The 21,134-nt window shown below is 44.0% G+C and overlaps 1 protein-coding gene across 7 annotated transcripts in view; it reads left to right on the plus strand.

The window, feature by feature from the left end:
• The window catches only part of ERCC6L2 (ERCC excision repair 6 like 2), a 427,384-nt gene that overhangs the window by 92,884 nt on the left and 313,366 nt on the right, over positions 1 to 21,134 (plus strand). For all 7 annotated transcript variants that reach the window (XM_029617631.1, XM_029617627.1, XM_029617610.1 and 4 more), the window contains 2 exons: positions 5,158 to 5,365; positions 20,382 to 20,522. In XM_029617631.1, the coding sequence (XP_029473491.1) occupies positions 5,158 to 5,365; positions 20,382 to 20,522 (349 nt within the window). The remainder of the gene's footprint in view (positions 1 to 5,157; positions 5,366 to 20,381; positions 20,523 to 21,134) is intronic.

A 21,134-nucleotide genomic window follows, 5' to 3' on the forward strand; every position in this document is an offset into this window, starting at 1 on the left:
GGCAAGAAGATGGGCCTGGCTCAAGTCTTCGGAACTTCGCCCTGAAGTGAAAGACAGATTATCCGACCTGCCCTGTGTAGGAGACAATCTGTTCGGTGAGCAGATTCAACGAACGGTGGCGGAACTCAAGGACCATCATGAGACCCTGAGACAGCTCTCTCTGATGACTTCTGAGTACTCCTCAAAACAGCCTTTCCGAAAAGACACTAAGAAGTCCTTCTTCCATCCGAAGAAATCCTACCCGCCACTGGCTAGAACTCACTCTACGAGACCATTTAAAAAATCCAGTCTCGTCAAATACGAAAACAAAAGCCGCAAGCAGCTCCTCAGCTGGGCCCTGCTTCCGGTTTTTGACTCCTGCATAGAGAGCAGCAGCCAGCTTCCACTGCCTCACATACCAGTGGGAGGTCAATTGTGCCATTTCAACAACAGGTGGCACTCAATTACCTCATACCATTGGGTCCTAGCGATAATCGCTCAATGTTATCATTTCAACTTTCTTTCCATCCCACCGGACTCCCCATCTCTACCGGCGTGGAGAACATCCGATCACTCCATCCTTCTGGAATAGGAGGTCTCCCTCTTTCTCCAGTCCAAGGTAATAGAACCAGTAACCTACTCTCAGCACGGCCTAGGGTTCTATTCCCGGTACTTCCTAATCTCCAAAAAATTGGGAGGTGTTCGTCCAATTCTGGATCTGCGTGCCCTCAACAAGTACCTCCATCGAGGTACTTGTGGCACCCTTGATGCCGTTGAGGTGTCGGGGCACTCTTAATGCTATCAGGGTGCGTGACTACCCTGGATGCCACAAGGGCCTTCTGTGGATGTGGAGTGTTGATGCATCGGGGTCCTTGGGCCTCGATGTGGTGGAGTAGTGGCACTGACCTCTAGTGTCTGGGACCAGGTCTGCCATCAAGCGTCATGGTCCCCCTCGATACCATCTGAGCCGCCCTTGATGCCCTCGGTGCCATTGATGTTCTTGGTGCCATCGAGGTGTGTTGCCTCTGCTTTTGAAGCCTTCAATGCCGTCGAGGTGTGTGGCCTTGATGCTGCGGCAACCTTCGATGCTGTCAAGGTGTGGAGCTGCCATGGAGGTGATTGGGCATGTGACCACCAGTGCCTTTCATTGTCGCTCTCGACAATGTCATGCACAACCAACGAGGTAGTGGAATTGCCATTGAATGCCCTGGTCGTCCCCGAGGCCGACGACCGCTGGGGCTCTTCAGAGCCCTCAAGTGCCATTGAAGCCCTTGAGTGACAGGGATTTTGGCCTTGAACGGATTGAGCGTCCGGGTCACTATTTACTCAAGGCATCCAGGCACAGTGGTCTGGTGTCTTCTAGGCTTGTTGGTGTCCCGACGAGGCACTGATGGGCTTTGTGCTGTCCCATCATTGGCCTTCGCTATCAGATCCCATGGATGCCCTGAGTCACTGGGATCAGGGGGCATTGGAGACCTCGTCTGGATTCATTCACCATCAGTGTCAATGAGCACTAGCAAGGCTATTGTTTAGCCTTAGCTGCTGGCGAGGGATGCCATCAAGCTTGAAGCATCAATGTCTTCAGTGGATAGGTGAGCTGAGGGGAACAGTCGATGGCGCTGGCAGTCATAAATTCCTCTGTTCACTGATGGATCATGTTGGGGCTGCAGAGCCTCTGCTTGAAGGCACCCCTGGCATCCTTGATACTGCCAGTCCATCGATGCCTTCGGGCACCAGGGTCTCTCTTGGTGCTCTTGGGCTGTTTAGGTCTACAGGGGCCTGTGACTCCAGGGGTGGCACTATATACTGTCAAACTGATCAAGATTTGGTCAAGGACTGTCGAAGCCCTGGGTGCAGTGCCGTTTGGTGCCCTTGAAGTGATCCATTGTTAGTGAGCGCAAAAGCGCTATGGGCCCTATGGGCGCCGTCACCACTGTGGGCATCAGTGAACGTGGTTGGATGCCGCAGGACACAACTGCAGAGTACCATGGGTGCCCTTGGTCGCCATGGACTTCGCTAATTGGGTACAGCAAGGCATCTACTCCAAACTTCGGGTGATGGCAGGTGGCATTATCCCCATCTGTGTAGTTCTCAGCCATGCCAGGGTTCTGCCATTGTTGCATCAAGGTCTCAGCCTCCCCATCAGTTCTGCACCACGAAGTGCTGGGGAGCATTGGTGAGGAAGACATCACACTCACTGTGATTTGCCTTTTGTCAGCGCACAGCCACAGACTCTAGAGGGGGACCATGTCCATGCTGTGCCATGGGATTCTACCCACAAGCACGGTGAGTGGGGTCATAGGTTTGCTGCCATCTATAGGATGGAATATCACTATATAAGTACTGGTCAGCGTGCTTTTACAGGGCAGGGCTGTATTCTTCAGTTGCCCTCTAATGTATGGTGTGTGTGTGTGTTTCCCTCGTGAGAAGCACAACAGGTTGTGTGCTGCATCCACAGGACTGATCTAGGACTGCGTTCCTGGCCCAACCCTAAGGAGACCAGGAGGGTAGTGTTGGGAGTCTTCTCCTTCCTCAGAAGAGGAATATGTCTTTCCACCTCTTCCGTGTCACAAATCTCGTTTGTGAGGGAGCTCCTGGCGCTCCATCCCTGGTAGGTTTATCGCTGAACCAGAGCCACAGTTCTTTGAATCATTGCATCTTGTAGGCCAGGGCACAGCAGCGGCTGTCATCTGACCATTTTTGTTGAGGCCCCTTCGTTGATTACCATGGTGACCTTCCCCACCAAGAGTGGTTGCCAGTGGCAATTTGGTTGCTTAACCTCAGCAATCAGTGATTGTTTCAACTCTCAACTGGAAAGTTGACAAGTTTTATGGGATTGGGAGGCCTCGATTTCCATTGCTTTCCTCTCCCTTCAGGAAGGGGGGATTCGACTGGGTCCTAGAGCAACTCTTATGGGCTCCCATCTAGGTGTCTGGTTGTCCACTCCTGCAAGGGGTATTCATCATTCTTCATTTCCCGGAGAAGGCATGTCACTGCTTCTGACTGGTGGTCGCTCTCGGTTCCTTATGGGATCCGAGAGCCGGTCGAGTGGTCGTTCTCTCCTTAGGTCATCCTAAGGCACAGCAGGTGTATTTCGTGAGGGAGCCATTCCAGAGTAGCTCCCAGCTAAATATTAGGGGTTTCTCCCAACCAGGAGTTACCTTTGATACCTTCTGAGCTCAATGGGACCACTATTGCCAGTTATTCTCGCCTGCGGGACCCTACTTCAGTGAGGAGGGTTCTGATCCATCTAATTGGCAAGTATGCCTTTCAGCCTATCGCCGTATCCATGACTGAGGGAGTTGGTGGATGAAGGACCCAGCATCAGAGATGCTACTCTTTGGTTGCAGTGGCTTGCAAGCTATACTTCCCAATTTATGCATAACCCTGTCTGTGGACAGGGGAGACCTGGTTAATGCAATGATTGTTCCATTTACTGGACTGCATGCTTTCTTGGGAGAAGTATATGCTATCATGTCTGAGGTATTAATACATAAGCCAGGTTCATGGGCAATCTGTTCCGAGATTGCCCTTGGCCTGCCCTGGTACCCTTAGGGTTTCCAGGCCGGTGAAGAAATCCTGTTTGAAAGGGGTTTTCACTTGCGGCACCCTGGTTTCCTGTCTCTTAGTGGAATGTTTCTAGATTTATTCCCTGTGGAATTTGCTCTCAGTTTCAGCTGTTCCGAGCAGGCTGAGAGCTCTATCTCGATGGGTAACTCCCTACTGGAATCAGCAGTGAGTTATTCGCTTGGGGTTGCGTTATGTAGCCTAGCGACTTGTTCATATCCCGGTAGTCCAGCGGTCTGTCTCCTTGTGTTCTTTGCTCCTTTCAGCTTCCATTTGGTATGTCGGGGGCGGGGAGGAAAAGCTAAGGCATTCGTGGTATATCTAAGTGTATACCTGCAGGGAAAGATACACCACTTTTTCCCTATATTTTTGCCAGGCTTTAGCCAATACTGCCTTTAGCTTTTCTCACTTCACTAGGTTGCCCAAAATGTCTCCCTGCTCACCTGAACTATCCTGTAGTCAGGATGAATAGCTCTGCCCTTGACAGAGTGCAGTGCAGGTGAGCTTCAGGCCTAACGTATTTCCCTGCTTGGGGATTTTGGGCTAGCGATCCCATTCAGGGATTGCCTTTCATCCCCTGAAACTCTTGATGCTGTCCTGCTGGTTCAGCTATGTCTGGTGCTTTGGCACCAGACATAGCTGGTCTGCCACAGATCCTGCCATTTCTGCTGATTATTTTTGCAAGCATTGCTTGGGTTTTCTGCCCATTATGCCTATTAGCCAAACATGGGCACACTTATGCAGAAACATTCTGTCCTTCAGATGTCAGTGGACTGCAATTTCTTTCTGGGGAGTTCTCAGTTGGTTCTTCAGTTGTAACACTGAAGAAAACTGTGTGTTCTTTATCCAAGAGTCCTTTTCTTGTTTACATCTGTAGACTTTTTCCTGTATCCAGGAGGTTCTAAACCTACTGTCAGGGTTTACTGATCTGAAACCCTGCTTGTAATGTTTTCCGTGATGTGGAGTATGTTTGTTGCTGGAACTTGCATCACTCCCCTGCCTTAGGCAACTTCGCTACACTTCGGGGTTTTGTGTAAGTTTTTTGCTATGGTTTTCTCTTTGTAGAGCCCAACTCTTTTCCCGCCTAGGCCCCTTTGTGGGTCATCTGACTCACAGGCAAAATGGATAGAGGTGGTTCTTTCATCATGGTGTTGTTTCCTGCTTTGCCTTGCTCGGACAGCCTATAGCTTGGGATTCATCCATCTGTGAGGACTACCATCCTGTTTGTCCTTGGAGAAAGCAGAGTTGCTTACCTGTAACAGGTGTTCTCCAAGGACAGCAGGAGGTTAGTCCTCATGAAACCCACCCGCTTCCCCTGGGAGTTGGTTTCTCCATGTATTAGCTATATTATGGACTGAGGGACTCTGCCTAGGGGCAGGGTGATGGCTACAGCTGCACATGCTCAGTAGGGCATGTTTGAAAGTTAACGATTCTTTGAGATCAAAGTTCTGTGCTGGGCTCCATCCAATGATGTCACCCATATGTGAGGACTAACATCCTGCTGTCCTCGGAGAACACCTGTTACAGATAAGCAAGTCTGCTTATTACATTTTTTTTTTTTTTTTTAACACTTTGATTGTAATAAATTTTTTATTTGTGAATGCTTCTCAGGGCAGTGCCAGCATGTCTGGGAAGTAGAACTCTCTTCAAGAAGAAGTTTTCTGACCCTGTGGAGTACGGTCAGAGGCACACCGCAACCAAAAGAGAGCTGGCCACTGGCCGTAAGGCTATGCAGAGTCTGGCAAGAAAAATGTCCAGCTTGTTCCTGAGACGTACCAAGTCACTTATTAGTAATCAGTTGCCGAAGAAAGAAGACAGGGTGAGAGCCATCTCTTTTTCAATTATTTGATTTTGCATTTGGAATAAAAAATAAACAAAAAAACACAAATACAGTAATAGAATTAGAGCCATTAACTTGTCAAATGGTATGCTGTCTTGAATGTGGACTGCTTTCTGTAAACACTATAGAGCCAGGGAATAATTATTCAGCTAGAACATAGCTAAATTAAACATTATGTACCTTCATAATAAGTGTTTTAAGGGCTCACCAAGCATCCCCAGGATTGAATTTTATGATATCCCATGATCAGCTCAGGTTCAAAGCAATATGGCAGCAAAATGATGCCGAAACTGTGTGACCTGGATTGGAATGGCATAGAAAAATTCTATGGGGAATGCTGTGGAGCATTATAGACTAAGTGATTTTTGTGTATTTTGGCTTAAAATAAAAAACTGAGGAGCTTTTCTGTTGTGTTTTGCAGTAGTGCTTGGCATGGAACACGAGATCCCATTCTTATAATTAAGCAATAACGCATACACCATATATGTTGTTGAGGGATACTTGCACACCTTGGCTACTTTGCAACATTGGTCGATTTTAAAAGCCTTGCATGTACCCAAACCGAGAGAGATGCATGTTTCCTGGACGTGTGCTCATTGCGCAGATTTAAAAAATCCCGCAACAACGCATATCTACCGTTATGTGTACAAAAATATTTTTGGGAAAAAGAGACGTTGAATGGGCGGGCCAGGGCTGAGGCATGATTTCTGTGCATAGCTATTTACGTGCACAAGCGTGCGTGGGGTCGCCTACCATGTAACTTTACTTCTGCTATGAATGACGTGTAAGTAATAAAAAAAAAAAAAAAATAAATATATATATATATATATATATATATATATATGGGCTACTTTGCGAGGTTTAGAGGGTCTGGCCTATCAGAGTAAAAGGTAGGCAAAGTAACAAGGGTTAGGAAGGCCGATTGGTTAACTGGGCAAACTGGGAAAATGGGCTCTAGCATCGGCATGCTTGTCTAGTAAAATCCCCCCACTTATGCGACCTAGGCGGCATTTGCGTGCACATACGCGTGTCAGTATGAAATTGTGTACACATGTATGCACGAATAGCTGATTTTTAAAAAACACTTATACACGTGAATGTTTTAAAATTGCTGTATCCATTGCCCGTGGCTCTTAAAATCTGCGTCAATGGTTTTAACTATCCAAAAAACGGGACTATCCCACAACCCTGTTATAAAAATATTTAATGATGTTTTGTAGAAAGGAACTCCAATTTTTTAGGTCATTCTTCCACCCCCAAGAAATAGTTCTTATGAGATGGGGGAGGTCAACACCAGGGAGGGAAATAGAGACTTCTTAGTACTTTCAGATTATGTCAAATTATGTTAATTTTTTTGTGTTTTAGTATAAAGGTTTTTATAGCACTGTGTACCCTGTGCAGTTCAAACTTTATCAGGGAAAATGTTATACAATGCTGTTGGTGTATAATCATCAAACTGCTCACCAAAACAAACCCCCAACAGATCACTATGCCCAATCCTTATACAAATATACAAAGCAGAGCAAGTGGAAGCAATTCATAAACTGGTAGCATAAAAACACCTGCTTTGCACAACATGCTGATGACATACACAGCCCCTGACGCAGGCGTCCATGCCGAAATGCTCTCAGTGTTGGGCAGTCCTTAAGAACAACAGAGCCTCTCTGGGTCAACACTTCCAACCATTGCAAGCTGATCGTGCCATACGCTAAGTGTTATTTTAAGCTAAGCGCTATGTTGATATATTTTGAGTTTATTATAATTGAAGTTTTATTTGCATTTCAAAAAAATGTATATAAAAAAATTGGCTGCTATTGTTGGGCACTCACTCATACATGATTATATCTACCCCTGTATGTACACTAGTTTGAGGCCTTTTTGAGCCTGCTATAGTGGAGTTTTATGGGTGTTTTATAATACCAATTTAAAAATTGCTTCCGCTTGCTCCATTTGGTGTATAAGCATCATATACAAGACCAAGTATATAGTTATTCTGCCCTAAGAAACATTCACATTTAAATGTTGTGTTGAGAGAAGTTACTTGGCTTGCTTAAAGTCACCCAGTGAATGGTGGTAAGCAGATTTGAACTAGTAACACTCAGTGTGCTGTGGCAGTCAAAAAAGCAAACAGAATGTTAGGAATTATTAGGAAGGGAATGGCGAATAAAACAGAAAATGTCATAATACCTCTGTATCACTTCATGGTGAGATTGCACCTTGAGTATTGTGTAAAATTCTGGTCACTGCATTTCAAAAAAGATATAGTTGCACTGAAGAAAGTGCAGAGAAGGGCGACCAAAATAAGGGACGTGGAACATCTCTCCTATGAGGAAAGGCTAAAGAAGTTAGGGTTGTTAAGTTTGTAGACGAGACCACTGAGGGAGAATATGATAGAGGTCTACAAAATCATGAAAGGGCTTGAACAGGTTAATGTAAATCCGTTATTTACTCTCTCAGATAATATTAGAACTAGGGGGCACTCCATGAAGTTGGCAAGTAGCTCATTTAAAACAAATCAAAGAAAAATCTTTTTCACTCACTGCATAGTTAAGCTCTGGATTTCATTGCCAGAGGATGTGGTTATGGCAATTAGTGTAACTGGGTTTTAAAAAGTTTTGGATAAGTTCCTAGAGGAAAAATCCATAAACTGCTATTAATTAATAAGCAATAGTAGCTTGAGATTTATTTAATGTTTGGTTACTTGCCAGGTACTTGTCACTTGTATTGGCCACTGTTGGAAACAGGATGCTGGGCTTGATGGACCCTTGGTCTGACCCAGTGTAGCATATCTTATATTCTTATGTACCTCCAGGCTTCATAACTTTGAGGGTAATATTCAGTAAGCCAGTTAGTAGACAATTATCTGGCTAAAGTTGGCTGGATAACATGTCCTGTATATTCAGTGGGATAAATGTCTCGCTGATATACTTTCCTAAAATTATCTGGCTAACTTTAGCTGGATAACTAAAAAACCCATTATATATTATTTATTATTATATTATTTATTTGATTTATATTCTACCTTTCAGCTACTTCAAACAATTACATTCAGGTACTTGTAGGTAATTCCTTGTCTCTAGAGTGCTCACAATCTTAAGTTTTGCACCTGAGGAAATAGAGGGTGAAGTGTGCAAGATAACACGGAGCAGCAGTGAGATTTGAACCCTGGCTTCCCAGGTTCATCACCTGCTGTTCTAACCTCTAAGCTATGCCTCGTTATTTGGCCTTGTGTGGCTGATTACTTGCTACTTATCCAAATATCTTCAAAAGATATCAAGTTAAGTAGCTCTGTGAATTTAAAATAAAAGTAGTAGTATTAAAGAGCCTATGGCCCGATTTTCAGCCTTCCCCACAAACTTTCCATAATGTACTGTTGGGTCATGCACTTCATAGCCCCAATCCCCTCTAAATTTAATTAAAAATATGCCATGGTCGACAGGGGATACTCCACCCTCTAGCCCCTTCCCAAATCTATCACAATTGTAAAGTCCTGCTGCCTCCTGACCCTCCCTTACCCCCTTTCTGCAGTATATAGATATGCTGTGTGCATCTCTCCCCCCATCCCCATTGAACCATAGAAATCCCTGCCATGGAGTGGGATATGCCCTTACCCTGTTACAAGTATCAATAACGAACATCCGCCCTTTTACAAGTACCAATAATGAACACACTGACAACAGACTGGAATCAAACAGGCCGCAGCTTTATTACATTATACAATCAGGTGCCTGAGCCCCCTACATACAAGCTTAAGGAACTCTCAGTGACCATCTGCCACCAGCCAGCAAGATGATCACCACCTGGCCAGCAGGTTCCTGCACAACAACTCAATTCCAGAGTCCCTGCCACCTCCCAGCAAGGAGCCAAGCCAGTAGACCCTCACCACCACCCAGCAAGGAGCCATATGGGGACAACTACACCCAGTTGTCCCCATGACATGACCGCTGTCAATTCAGCAAACAATTCAGCATAACACTGAACCCCAAGCCGCTCAGGCAACCCACTACAGACATAGGTATGAAATAATCTCCCCTCCCTCCCTTCTGTGTTACCCTACCACCCTTCCTATCTCTCCTCCCCCCCCTTCTCCTCTCCTTCTCCCCCTCCCTGCACAATTGTTAAATTATGTTATTCCCTATAATTGTACATATTGTATATACCTGCAAACTTTGCCTACAATAATTTATTAACCTAACTTTTTTCTTCTGTCACTTTCCCCCCTCCTTGTTTCCTCTTTTACCCTTTTGTAAATATGTTATTTTAATTTTAGTTTAAATCTTTATTTCCCCTACCTTTCCTTTACTCTCTAGTTATAATGTTTCAATATGTTTCAATTGTATAATGTTAAACATGTTCGATGTAAAGCGCCGCCACAGGCACTAGTTTCATGTTACGCTGTGAACCAATGTGATATCATTGATGAATGTCGGTATATAAAACTTTTAAATAAATAAATAAATAAATAAATAAAATAAATAATCTGTGACCCCCCCAAAGATGTGGCCAAGATTCCTAACAAAACAATTCTTCCAAGGTCTCCTGAAATGAGTTCAGGAACAGATCCAAACCAATAAAAGAACCTTGTTGTCCCTGAATAATCTCTGCTCCAAATCCCATGACCACTTATGTCGAATATGATGACCCCCCCCACAACAGACTCAGCCAAGAACCAATCTGTTGATTGTATTTTGCCCGCCTCCTGCGCCAAATTAAATTACTCATCTCAGCAGGCCTTGCTATAATGTCAGACCAACAAATTACAGCAGCAGATAACAATATGGAAATAAACATTAAATCTTTGCAGACTATGCTGATGAATTTGCACCCTGACATTTTACCCCAGTCATTACCCCCCCCCCCCCAAATGAATGATCAATACATGCGGCTGACCAAACCGCGTCGCAAACATGGGATCAATTCGTCCCAAAGCATCCCCTACGCCCAAACCAGTGAACAATCATGCCTCATTGAGTCAAGTCAAATTGAGACCCATAAGACCATCCACGTGCATGTTGGTAGGCCCACACAATATAGGAATGTCCGACAATGCTACGAACATGCATTACCTGAAAAGAAGAAAAAAATAGAAAATGCATCCACATCATAGAGGCCCTGGACGGACATAACCCTCGAATGCATCGGATCTCCACTGACCAATCGGTGGGGTACCCCCAGGCAGGCCCCCATGAGCTGCAGAAGTTGCAGCTCCAATCCTAAATGAGCGAGTCCTGAACCGGCTGAAATCTAATGTAATTGCTTACAAACTAGTCCGCAACACCATTTCAAATTGATACTTGGTCAGCATGAACTAAAAATTGAGAGCCCCCTGGAGCCCAAATTTGAGAAGTTAACAAATTTACCACTGGACACGTGCGTAGACTCAGAACTGCCCGCAGGATCATGGAAACCCCTTTTCCACTGTGATCGGTTTTTTATCTCGGGATGTACAGCATGATCGACACACTAAATAAGGTCACATGCTGAACTATCAAACCAGTAGATTCCGCTCCTTTTGCTGCTCTGGCCACCAACTCACTAACTTGGAATGCCCCAAAAAAGGGCAACACAAAAGCCACATGAAAAAGACAACATTCATATTGGGATGTGCAAATACTTGACAAGATATCTCATTACTTAAGAAGAATATCATGTGTAATGGGCAAACTCCCGTCTACACCACGCACAGTACCCCTAGACCACCCAATCAATAAACGCCGAATCAGAAAACGGCCCATTGGGAAACCCCAACCATGCACTTGTATAAAAAAGGAAAACCCCCAACAGCTGTCTAGTTATTGCTGCCTTGAAACACCCCTCTGCCCTGGATTTCTCCATAAATTGCAGCAATAAAACATCTGAAACAGGACCCCATCCCCAACCCAAGAAAGAAAGGAAAGATACCACCTTGTTGGCGCCATTCACATAACCCTTCCAAGTAGCCGGAACTAGTGATGCTCGCAGCAGTTTCCACGCTTTCGGTAACCAAATTTCCATAGGAAAGGCGGTACAGAAGCTCTGTATGGATTCTCCTCTGGAGCAAGCTTCTGAAACAGCTCCCACTTGGAATGAGAAACAGAATTAGCCACACCATTAGCTACACCTGGTACATTATTTATTATTTTATTTTATTTTAAATCTTTTCTATACCGTCATTAAGGTGGATACCGTCACAACGGTTTACAGTAAGGCACAAAAAGTAATTTTATTAAAATCTAACCGTTTACACAGGTGCCATTAGGTTCGGTAACATAGTTTTTAATCAATGCTGGTTATTAAATGAGTGTGATGACTATTGTGTCCAGGTCAATTCTATAGCAGTTTTGAGTCTGGGACTCATTCTATAGATTTAACTTTTCCTTTAGTGATGAATTCAATTAAAAATGTACACCCGTAGTGATTCCTGTTTGTGTGGGTGTTTTGTATCTCGCACTTCCCTGGTTTGAACCTTGCAATTCCCTGGAATCTATTCTCCCTTCTCTTTTTGAAAGGCTTGTTTAAATAGCCAAGTTTTTAGATTTTTTCTGAATGTTTTGTTTTCTCGTTGTAGTCTTAATTCCAAGGGCATGGAGTTCCATAGTATGGGTCCTGATAAGGATAACACTCTCTCTCTTACCTGGGTTAGTCTTGCTGTTTTGACTGATGGAATTGTTAGAAGTGCTTTGTTGGCTGATCTTAGATTTCTGTTGGGGATGTGTACACGAAGGGCTGTGTTAAGCCAGTCTGCATTTTCGTTGTGTATTAATTTGTGTATGGTGCATAGTGTTTTGTACTATATTCTTTGTTCAATGGGAAGCCAGTGCAATTCAGCCAGTGTTTCCGTAATGTGGTCTCTTTTCCTTTTTCCAGTTAATACTCTTGCAGCTGTGTTCTGCAATATTTGTAGTGGTCTTATGGAGGTGTATGGTAAACCTAGTAGAAGGGTATTGCAATAGTCAGTGCTTGCAAATATTAGCGCTTGCAGTACTGACGAGCCCAAGCAGTCACATTTAACATCATACAACTGGTCAGAAATCATTATGCATTTAGCTGACCTTTTGTTAATGACCTCATCTACGCCCCTATTATTGCACTAGAAAACGACTCTCTTGTCTCGCAAACACAAATCCCATACGAAGACAGCAACCACTATTGGAAATAGTTCCAAAAAGGTAATGTTTTTAGTATTGCTGAACAATATCCAGTCCTCAGGCCAAGCAGATGCACACTGAGAGCCTTGACACTAGGCACCAAAACAGAGGGATCCTGCAGCATCAGTATATAAATATAATTCCTGACTAGATAACGAGTCAGACTGCCAAAATGAAGACCCATTCAACTCAGACAAAAATCTATCGAAATACGCAAATCCTCATGCATCCCGCACGTAATGCAGATATGGTGATAGCTCTTGCTAATTCCAGACTTTGCAAAAGATAACTTACGAAGAAAGACCCTACCCATAGGAATGACTCTGCAGGCAAAATTTAAACTACCCACTAACAATTGTAACTGTTGCAATTTCAAATTTGGATGGAGCAATGCTTTCTCCACCAGCCCTTGCATACCTTTCACCTTGTCTACGGGCAAACTTGATATCATGCTGTGATGCGGTCCCATGGTTCGATGCCGGTCTCTCTCTTCTGGAAGCGCACCTAACGGGTTCCACATCCCTCTTTGTGACTCCAGATAATAATTTATTAGTCTGGGGCAAGTCTCAAGTATTCTCCCAACCGGGGTCTCGAACCCTCTCTCCACGTATTCTCGGTCAGCTCCTTATCTGTAGAGCCACCGGAAGCCAGAGGCTTAACACAATCTTACTACCCAGTTTTCTCTCCGGGTAGCACATTTATAAGTCTTTTAGTCTTGGTCCACAACTTCAGCGAATCAAAACAGAAAAGGGGAGAACAAAATCCCAAAGGAAAATAAATGTCAGCAAACCTTGCACTTTTCTTTAGAGGGCCGATATTCTTGGTCTGGCCAGTCTTTATGAGCTCCTTCCACGGGGAGGCCTTATCGCCTTACCTCCTGAGGGAGACTGAAGTAGGTCTCCTGAGGTTCCCTTTCTATAGGCCCTAGGCCCCTCCCCTGAACTATCCTGATTGGCCCAGTCATCCGGACTGCCCCCTTCCCACAGCTGCAACTGCTTTCTGAACTCTCTTGGTGGAAAAACAAAAGGTTGGTTCTCTTCACCCTCCCTCTTGAGTTTTTTCCCCCATTGATTCTATGGTTCTCAGCCTGGGGACATACACTCCATCATACATGGCAACAGAACCTAACTCGATCCTGAGAAATATTAATTGTGTACAGGGACCCTCTGTTTTTTTGTTTGCCAAAGGAATACCAAAATTGGCAGAAACATCCTGAAAACATTGCAGAAGATTAACACAACCATCCCAATCAGATTTCCCCTCAAATAAAAAAATCATCTAAATAATGAACGATATTCCCCGACCCCAAATTCTGTTCAACCATCCAGTGTGCAAAGGTACTAAAAGCCTCAAAATAAGCACATGCTACAGAGCATCCCATAGGCTTACATTTGTCAAAATAAAACACTTCATTGAATCGTAAACCTAGAAAATGAAAACTATCTGGATAAACCGGCAAAAGCCTAAAAGCTGACTCAATATCTTCCTTGGCCATCAAAGCTCCACGACCACTATGTCAAAATCATTTGAACCGCTGAATGAAACGATGCATAGCGCACAACGCAAAGGTCATGAGGAATAAAATCATTAACATAATTACTCTCTGGGAAAGACAAATTATGAATCAATCTATATTTTCCAGGTTCTTTTTTTAGAAATCACAGCCAAAGGCAGCAACAAAAGGTCCCGCAATTCTGCCCAAGTCAGTCTTACACTGAAGCTTATCCCTAACCACATTAATCATCTTCCTTACAGAAGGACAATTATTACCACCCCCCACCGATACAGGCTCAGAAAAGGGAATACGAAAACCGAACTCAAACTCCCATCGCAATAGAATTGCCATCTCAACTTTCGGGTAAACCTCAAGCCACAGCAATAATATACTTACCCAAATTGGAGTAGGCGCACGCTCAAGAGCCTCATTTGGAAGGATCTTTGGTAGAGGAAACACACGTGGTTCAGTCTCCCGTCCGCTTAATGCATTTGGAAGCAGGGTAACTTGCTCCACAATTACAATCCGGGAAGGTGCATGCCGAATGGTTGAATCACCAACAGATGTCGCTAAGGCCTAGTCCAGTTCTTCCCGCGCTGTTTGATGCGGGTCTTGCTCGAAAGGACTGGTTACCTGCACCACTGACGTTCCCTGGCGTAGAAGAAGGAACCTTACAATTCATCTGCATCAACCACAGACCCATGTCCTGAGTACCCCAAGACATGAACTTATTCTCCTCCATGCAATCCCAAAAACGCTTGTCATAGTTAAGCCAGGACCAACTTTCATACTCCTTACTGGCAGCCAGAATCGCATCTGCGCAAGCCAATAAAGGCCCATATTGCGAGGAGTCGCGATGACCTATGACACTTGCTAACCGAAGAAAAGAACGTATCTAATTGAGAATATTACGCGGCACTTTTTTCTGAGTTCTTGGGAAAAGCTTAATGATCCCTTTTTTGCTTTTTTTCCTTCCTCTTCCCTCTGCAACCCTCCAAAAGCTGAAAAATATCAATATACTTCCTATGCCTAATCTTCTTCCTGAGGGACCTGGGCACATCCTCCCACAATTCTGAAAAGGTCACTAACGCAGGAATTCCCCTATCAGGACCCTTATCCCTTGTCCCTGTACCAGCTGAAGATGAGGCACATGAAGAACTAGAAGAGGATGATGATATATGATGTTATACCTTTTGCTTAATTGTTAAGAACTTTGATTTTGATGATTTTATTTTTGTAATCTCTTAGCCTCAGGTACAAAAATTTTAGATTGTAAGCCCTTTTAGGGGATAGTGAATTACCTATTGTACCTTATTGTAAACCGATGTGATATCTCTTTTTGAAATGAACATCGGTATATAAAAACCGTAAATAAATAAATAAAGAAAGAAAGAAAGAAAGAATCAGATGAACTGGACCTATCACATGTCCTCTTATGCTTGGATTTAGCTTGCTTCTTAGCCCCCTGAAGATTCTCCAGACTTATCCCCCACCATCGAAGATCCACTTGGAATTGATGCCTCTAATGTCTGACTCCCCACCGCCATAGAAGGATCCGCCCGACTAAATGCATCCCCTGATCAAGATAAGTCAACAACAGCTGACTCACCCTGCTGTGTCGCACTTGACTCCTTTTCTCTCCCATCCTGCGTCCAAGAACTCAGGGGCATGCGCCACCGCCGAGTCACTACGCTAGCTTTCTTGATGTGACATACCAGGCCCATCAGATGCACCATGCGACGAATGAGCTTGTGAAAGGACAAAAGGAGCCGCAGCAGAAGGCCCAGCAAATCCCCACCATTCCTGGACCCCTATCTGCTATTTTGGTCCCATCCGTTGGAAAACCCCAACCCGAGTAACACCCAGGAACAGGGTGCCACCCACCCGGGCTTGCATACCTAATGAGAAACTACCAAATTCAGATCCAATCAGCCAGGAAAAGGGGGGACAACCCTAGTTAGCTCCTCCTTGCACGGTGAACAGTCCCTGAAAGCATGGGCTCATGCGCTGAGACGCAGGACCCTCTCCCATGGGCATGCATTGAGAACCTTCCAACTCCCATAACACTCTCACATTAGCAGCCTGTCTCACTAATCCCATACCCAATCAGAAGCATCAGGGAAACCTGAAGCATGCCCCTCCTCCAATAACCCCCAGCACCTGAACAAGGAATTCCCTATGCATTACTCCCCCCCCCCCCCACTAATCGGGCTCTGACCACTAGGTCCTGCTGCCCCCATGTCCATAGCCCGAGCCTGATTACTGTCTGCAGCACGTCCCGACGGAGGGGCAGGAAACGAATGGTCAGACACATTGCCAGCAGCAGCAGCCACCGCCGTAGCGATATTTTGGGAGGAAGGAGCCTGGATTATAGATGCTGGGCTAGCAAAAGTACTCAAGCCGCTGGACGGGGAAGCACTTCCCGGTAAGGGGCCCACAACATCTGCTGCCGAGTTTTTATCTCCCCGTGATGCCCCGATACTAACACAGCTACGCGAACAAGCGCGCATGCTCTGACCTCCAGGCCCTCCCCGTCCGACTACACCTTCGAATGTGGCCAGAAGGGGAGGAAGAACTTCTGCTCCTGTGCTGGTTGAATGAACCCGAATGCCCTGAGGCGCACTCACCGAGGACTAGCTTGGCATCCCTACAGGGGCCGATGGGCTGCCTGCCTCCGCCTGGCTCGCTGCTGTCACCGGAACATAATCATTCACATCGCTGCAGTCCGCCGACCCAGTGCTGCCTCCTCCATTTCCATGGTGACCTAAACCCCGGGACCCATACCGAAAACAAATCGCCATCAAGAAAATAAATGCTGTTGAAGTAAAACCACCGCCGAAGGAAAAAACACCACTGAGGAAAAAACCATCGATGTGGCTGCAACGGACAAGTGAACAAAAATGCCCCTTCGCATATACCCTGAACCCCAAACTCCTCCTCTTACCTATCAGGCCTAGTGCCCCAAAGCCAATCGGCTCCAAACCCATCCAAGTTTGAAATTAAACTGAGTAACGGCCCTACCTAGCTGACTGAAAATTCCAGTCTAACGACTCCTCAACCTCCCCCCCCCCCCCCCCCAACTCAGCCTTCCCACTCCGGCCTGCTCCAGAAGTGAGCCTTGCACCATATTACCATGGTTGAACAGGCACAAGGCCTGTCTGCCCTCTCAAAATTGTGCCATAGTCCCTTTAATTCTAGTACTACTATTATTTTAAATACACAGTGCTACTTAATATGATATCTTTTGAAAACATTCAGATAAGTAGCAAGTTATTCAGCCACACAAGGCCAGATAACTTTAGAACTAGCTTAGGCCTGGATTTATCAAAATGCACTAAATATTGCATGCAATAAGAAAAGGGGTGTGTTTTATGGTAATAGGCACTTTATCGCAATTTGCGCTAATACCTATGCGAAACGCTATCTTACCGCAAATTACGATAAATTTTTCGCACTTTGCGATAAGTGCCAAAATTGATGTATTTCCTACAGACAACCAGTGGAGGACCATGTTAAAGCTGCTATAGAGGGAGAGCGAGCGAGCAAGCGAGCAAGCGCCTAGCCTAGCCATAATGCCCTCACACTAGATAGGTATTTATATCTCTATGGGAAGACCACCTAGTAACTCGAGATGAGGTTTAGGTATTAGTGTAGGGGTTAGGGGCCACTTGACATTCAAAGTGAGATGTACAAACAGCACAGTGCTCTCTTGTGAAGATTTGAGGACCTTCGGAGAGAGGAAACTCACCCAAAGATGAGATTTGTGCAATGATCTCTCAACCTAGCTTGATGGACTCTCTATCTGGGTAACATCAAGCTAGGTTGAGAGAACATTGCATAAATCTCATCTTTGGCTGAGTTTCCTCACTCCGAGGGTCATGAAATCTTCACAAGAGAGCACTGTTCTGTTCGTACATCTCACTTTGAATGTCAAAGTGGCCCCTAACTCCTACACTAATACTTAAACCTTACGTTACTAGGTGGGCTTCCCATAGAGATATAAATACCTATCTAGTTTGAGGGCATTATGGCTAGTCTCTCTGTCTCTCTCTTTCTCTCTCTCTCTCTCTCTCTCTCTCTCTCTCATAGCTAGGCTGGCTCTCTGGGAGCTTCAAAACGACTAAAACCGGTATGGGCGAAAACATCGCAATGTGGAATAGAGCCCTATCGCACGGCCTAATGTTAATGAAAACAGTGTAGTTAAAATCAGCGTTAAAGCCGTGCGATAGGGCTTCGTAAAACTCTGAGCCCAGCCCACTCCCGCCCCTAACTCCTCCTCTTTTCAGATTTGCATCGCACCATGCGTTATGGTGCTAATGCATGCGAAAACGCCATAATGTGATTTGATAAATGACCCCATTAGCCCGATATAATTGAAATTCAGATAAGTTAGCTGGATAACTAAAATTCTCCCAGTAACGGCCCTGGAACACTCTTTTTTTTTTTTTTTTTTTTATCCTGCCGAATTATAGCTGGATGATGACTTATCCTGCTTTAATTTAGCTGGATAAGTGGTTGAATGTTCCAAATTTGCCATTTAGACGGATAACTTGTGAGTTATCTGTCTAAATGGCTTTTGAATATTGACCTCACAGTGATCTAACTGCTATACCAGAGACTTAAGCCAGTCAGTTGGTCATGATCACGAAGGAAATTATAGCATTAGCTACAAATTTGTAGTGTTTTTCTTAAGGAGAGGGATTGCCTTTCCCCAGGTTATCATGTAGAGATAAGTGATAGGCAGTTAGTTTGTACTCAGCGGAGTTTTGATTTTTTTTAGCTTTTCTTAGCTGTAACATCACACTACAAACCTTCTTGGTCTCATGGAGTACAGTGATCTGCTGCCATTCTCTGCATAAGAACATCCTGTACACATAAAACAGACATTAAAACCACTCAGCATGTCCAGGATCTGACTGGCTAGATGCCTTCTGGTGCTTTGCAGTTTGAGTTATTCATGTAGCTTAGCCTCTGTTAGATTAAAAAAATACAATTTTAATCTGTTTAAGAATTCTGGTGTGCAAGTTCGTTGCTTTGCTGTATTGTTAATCAGATTGTATACTTGCCTAATGTTGGCATGAACATTCTGGAGGAATTCATGGTCTAATATTCTCATGACTGGGATGACACGATGAGCATGAGAATGTGACAGTGAGAACAAAAGGGCAGTAATGCAGACAATAAATTTAAATGTCTTTGTGTTGAAAAGCCATCTTTCCATTTATTTGCTTAGAAATGTTTTCATTATCCTACCAGATTATGCAGACATCTCTGTTACTGTGAAGGGCTAGAAGTACAATTATGCCTATAGATATTAGTACCTGGGCCCCTATTTTCTGTTAAAAGTATGAAGAATGGGGGAAGAGGAGGGACATGGAACCATTTGAAGAGACCAACATTTTTTGAAAAATGTAAATTTTTGCTTTTATTTTTAGCTGTACCACACTGCCAGCTCCTCATATTTGTCAGGTTGTTAGTAATTTATGGACTGAAATGAAATCTGGAGAAGCTTTTTGTAGGAGGTCCCCGTTTCAATCCCTGTATTCTTGCGTAAGACAAAGAGCCCTTCCTAAAATTAGACATGACTATTCAGTGACAGTATTATGCAAGTAAATATTTTAAGTACTGTTATGTAATTCTTGAATACATATTTTTTTAATGATGATCTGCATTTCCCCATTATCTTAAATATATATTACCCCTTCTCATAGATACTTTACTGTTTTGTTTGTCTAAGATAATTATTTCATATTGTGATGGTTTCTAGTACTGCATAATGGATATCACACGATTGAAAGGCTCTTTCCCCAGAGAGTAAGTTTGAGCACATAAGAGGGAAGTGAATAGCCCATGGTCACAAAAAGACTGATGGAAGTAGTGATTTGTACTATTTTCTGAGTTCTCAACTTTGGGTCATTTTCAAAGGGAGCTTTTTCCCATTCTGTGCCTGTGAAAATAATTTGTATCAAATAAGGCACTTCCAAGTGTACTGTGCTGCCAGCCCAGAATCTAGATATTCATTCTCTTTGTTATCCAGTGGCAGAAGCAATTCTTGTATTGACTATTTCCCCCCCCCTTCCTTTTTTTTTTTAAACTAAATTCATTTTGGGATCTTTGTAGGTTGTAATACCATTAATGAGACCAACAAAAAGTGATCTAGTGCATAAACCTTTGAGACCACATAGGTTCACGTCTGCAGTATTCCAGCCCCGGCTAGACTGAGGAACAGCAGCTAGGTTTGGGACTTGAACCCAGACTTATTGCGTGGCATCAGTGAGCCATCTCGGGCCATTCCCCATGATACTTTTTGAAATAAACCTTTCTTTCTTTCTGTACTCTTTGTGTGAATATTTTGTTGTTTTTGTTTGTGCAGATTGTGTATTGTTCCCTGACTGATTTCCAGATGGCTGTATATCAGACGGTCCTGGATACAGAAGATGTGAGCTTGGTTCTTCGAGCAAGGGAGCCATGTTGCTGTAATAGTGGTCGCAAAAGGAAGAACTGTTGTTACAAAGTAGGAGTTTGTTATAAACACATTTAATTGCATTTTTTATTGACTTCATGCTCACTGTACAAAGCATATTTGTATATGGTACATGAAGATATAAACAGATGAGAAGGAGCAATCTGTGGTTGGACTACAGAACTATAACTCAGAGGAAACCCTTGTGATGTGAGTTCAATTCTTCTCTCTGTTATAGACTATCTTTGCAACTTTATCTCATGTTGGGATCTAATTGAAAACAGCAACGGTGGCCTAAGGATCATTGGGGCTCTGGGTAAGAGAGCCATTCTGGACCATTTAGAGGCTTAATTTTGATGACCTGAAAGAAGTCCAGACATTTTCAGTTTCACTGTGCTCTATCCATGAAATTGCAATGAAAATTCGTAATACAATTTTGATAATATAAATTTTCAGTTTGGCAAAATTTTGGGGCCTCATAAAGTGTGGGGGCCATAGGTTGTCTCCTCGTTTGATCTCCCCAAAGGCTGTCACTGCAAAGTGTTTGCTTTAATCTGGCTCTTCTGGTCATGAAACTGAAAAAAATTAAGACAAAAATAGTTTAAATCTATAATTTCAAGAGCAATTAATGTAATAAAAACAAATTACCCATTTTCCCAGGCC

Source organism: Rhinatrema bivittatum, chromosome 1 (genome assembly GCF_901001135.1).
Source record: "Rhinatrema bivittatum chromosome 1, aRhiBiv1.1, whole genome shotgun sequence".
Classification (NCBI taxonomy): Eukaryota; Metazoa; Chordata; class Amphibia; order Gymnophiona; family Rhinatrematidae; genus Rhinatrema; species Rhinatrema bivittatum.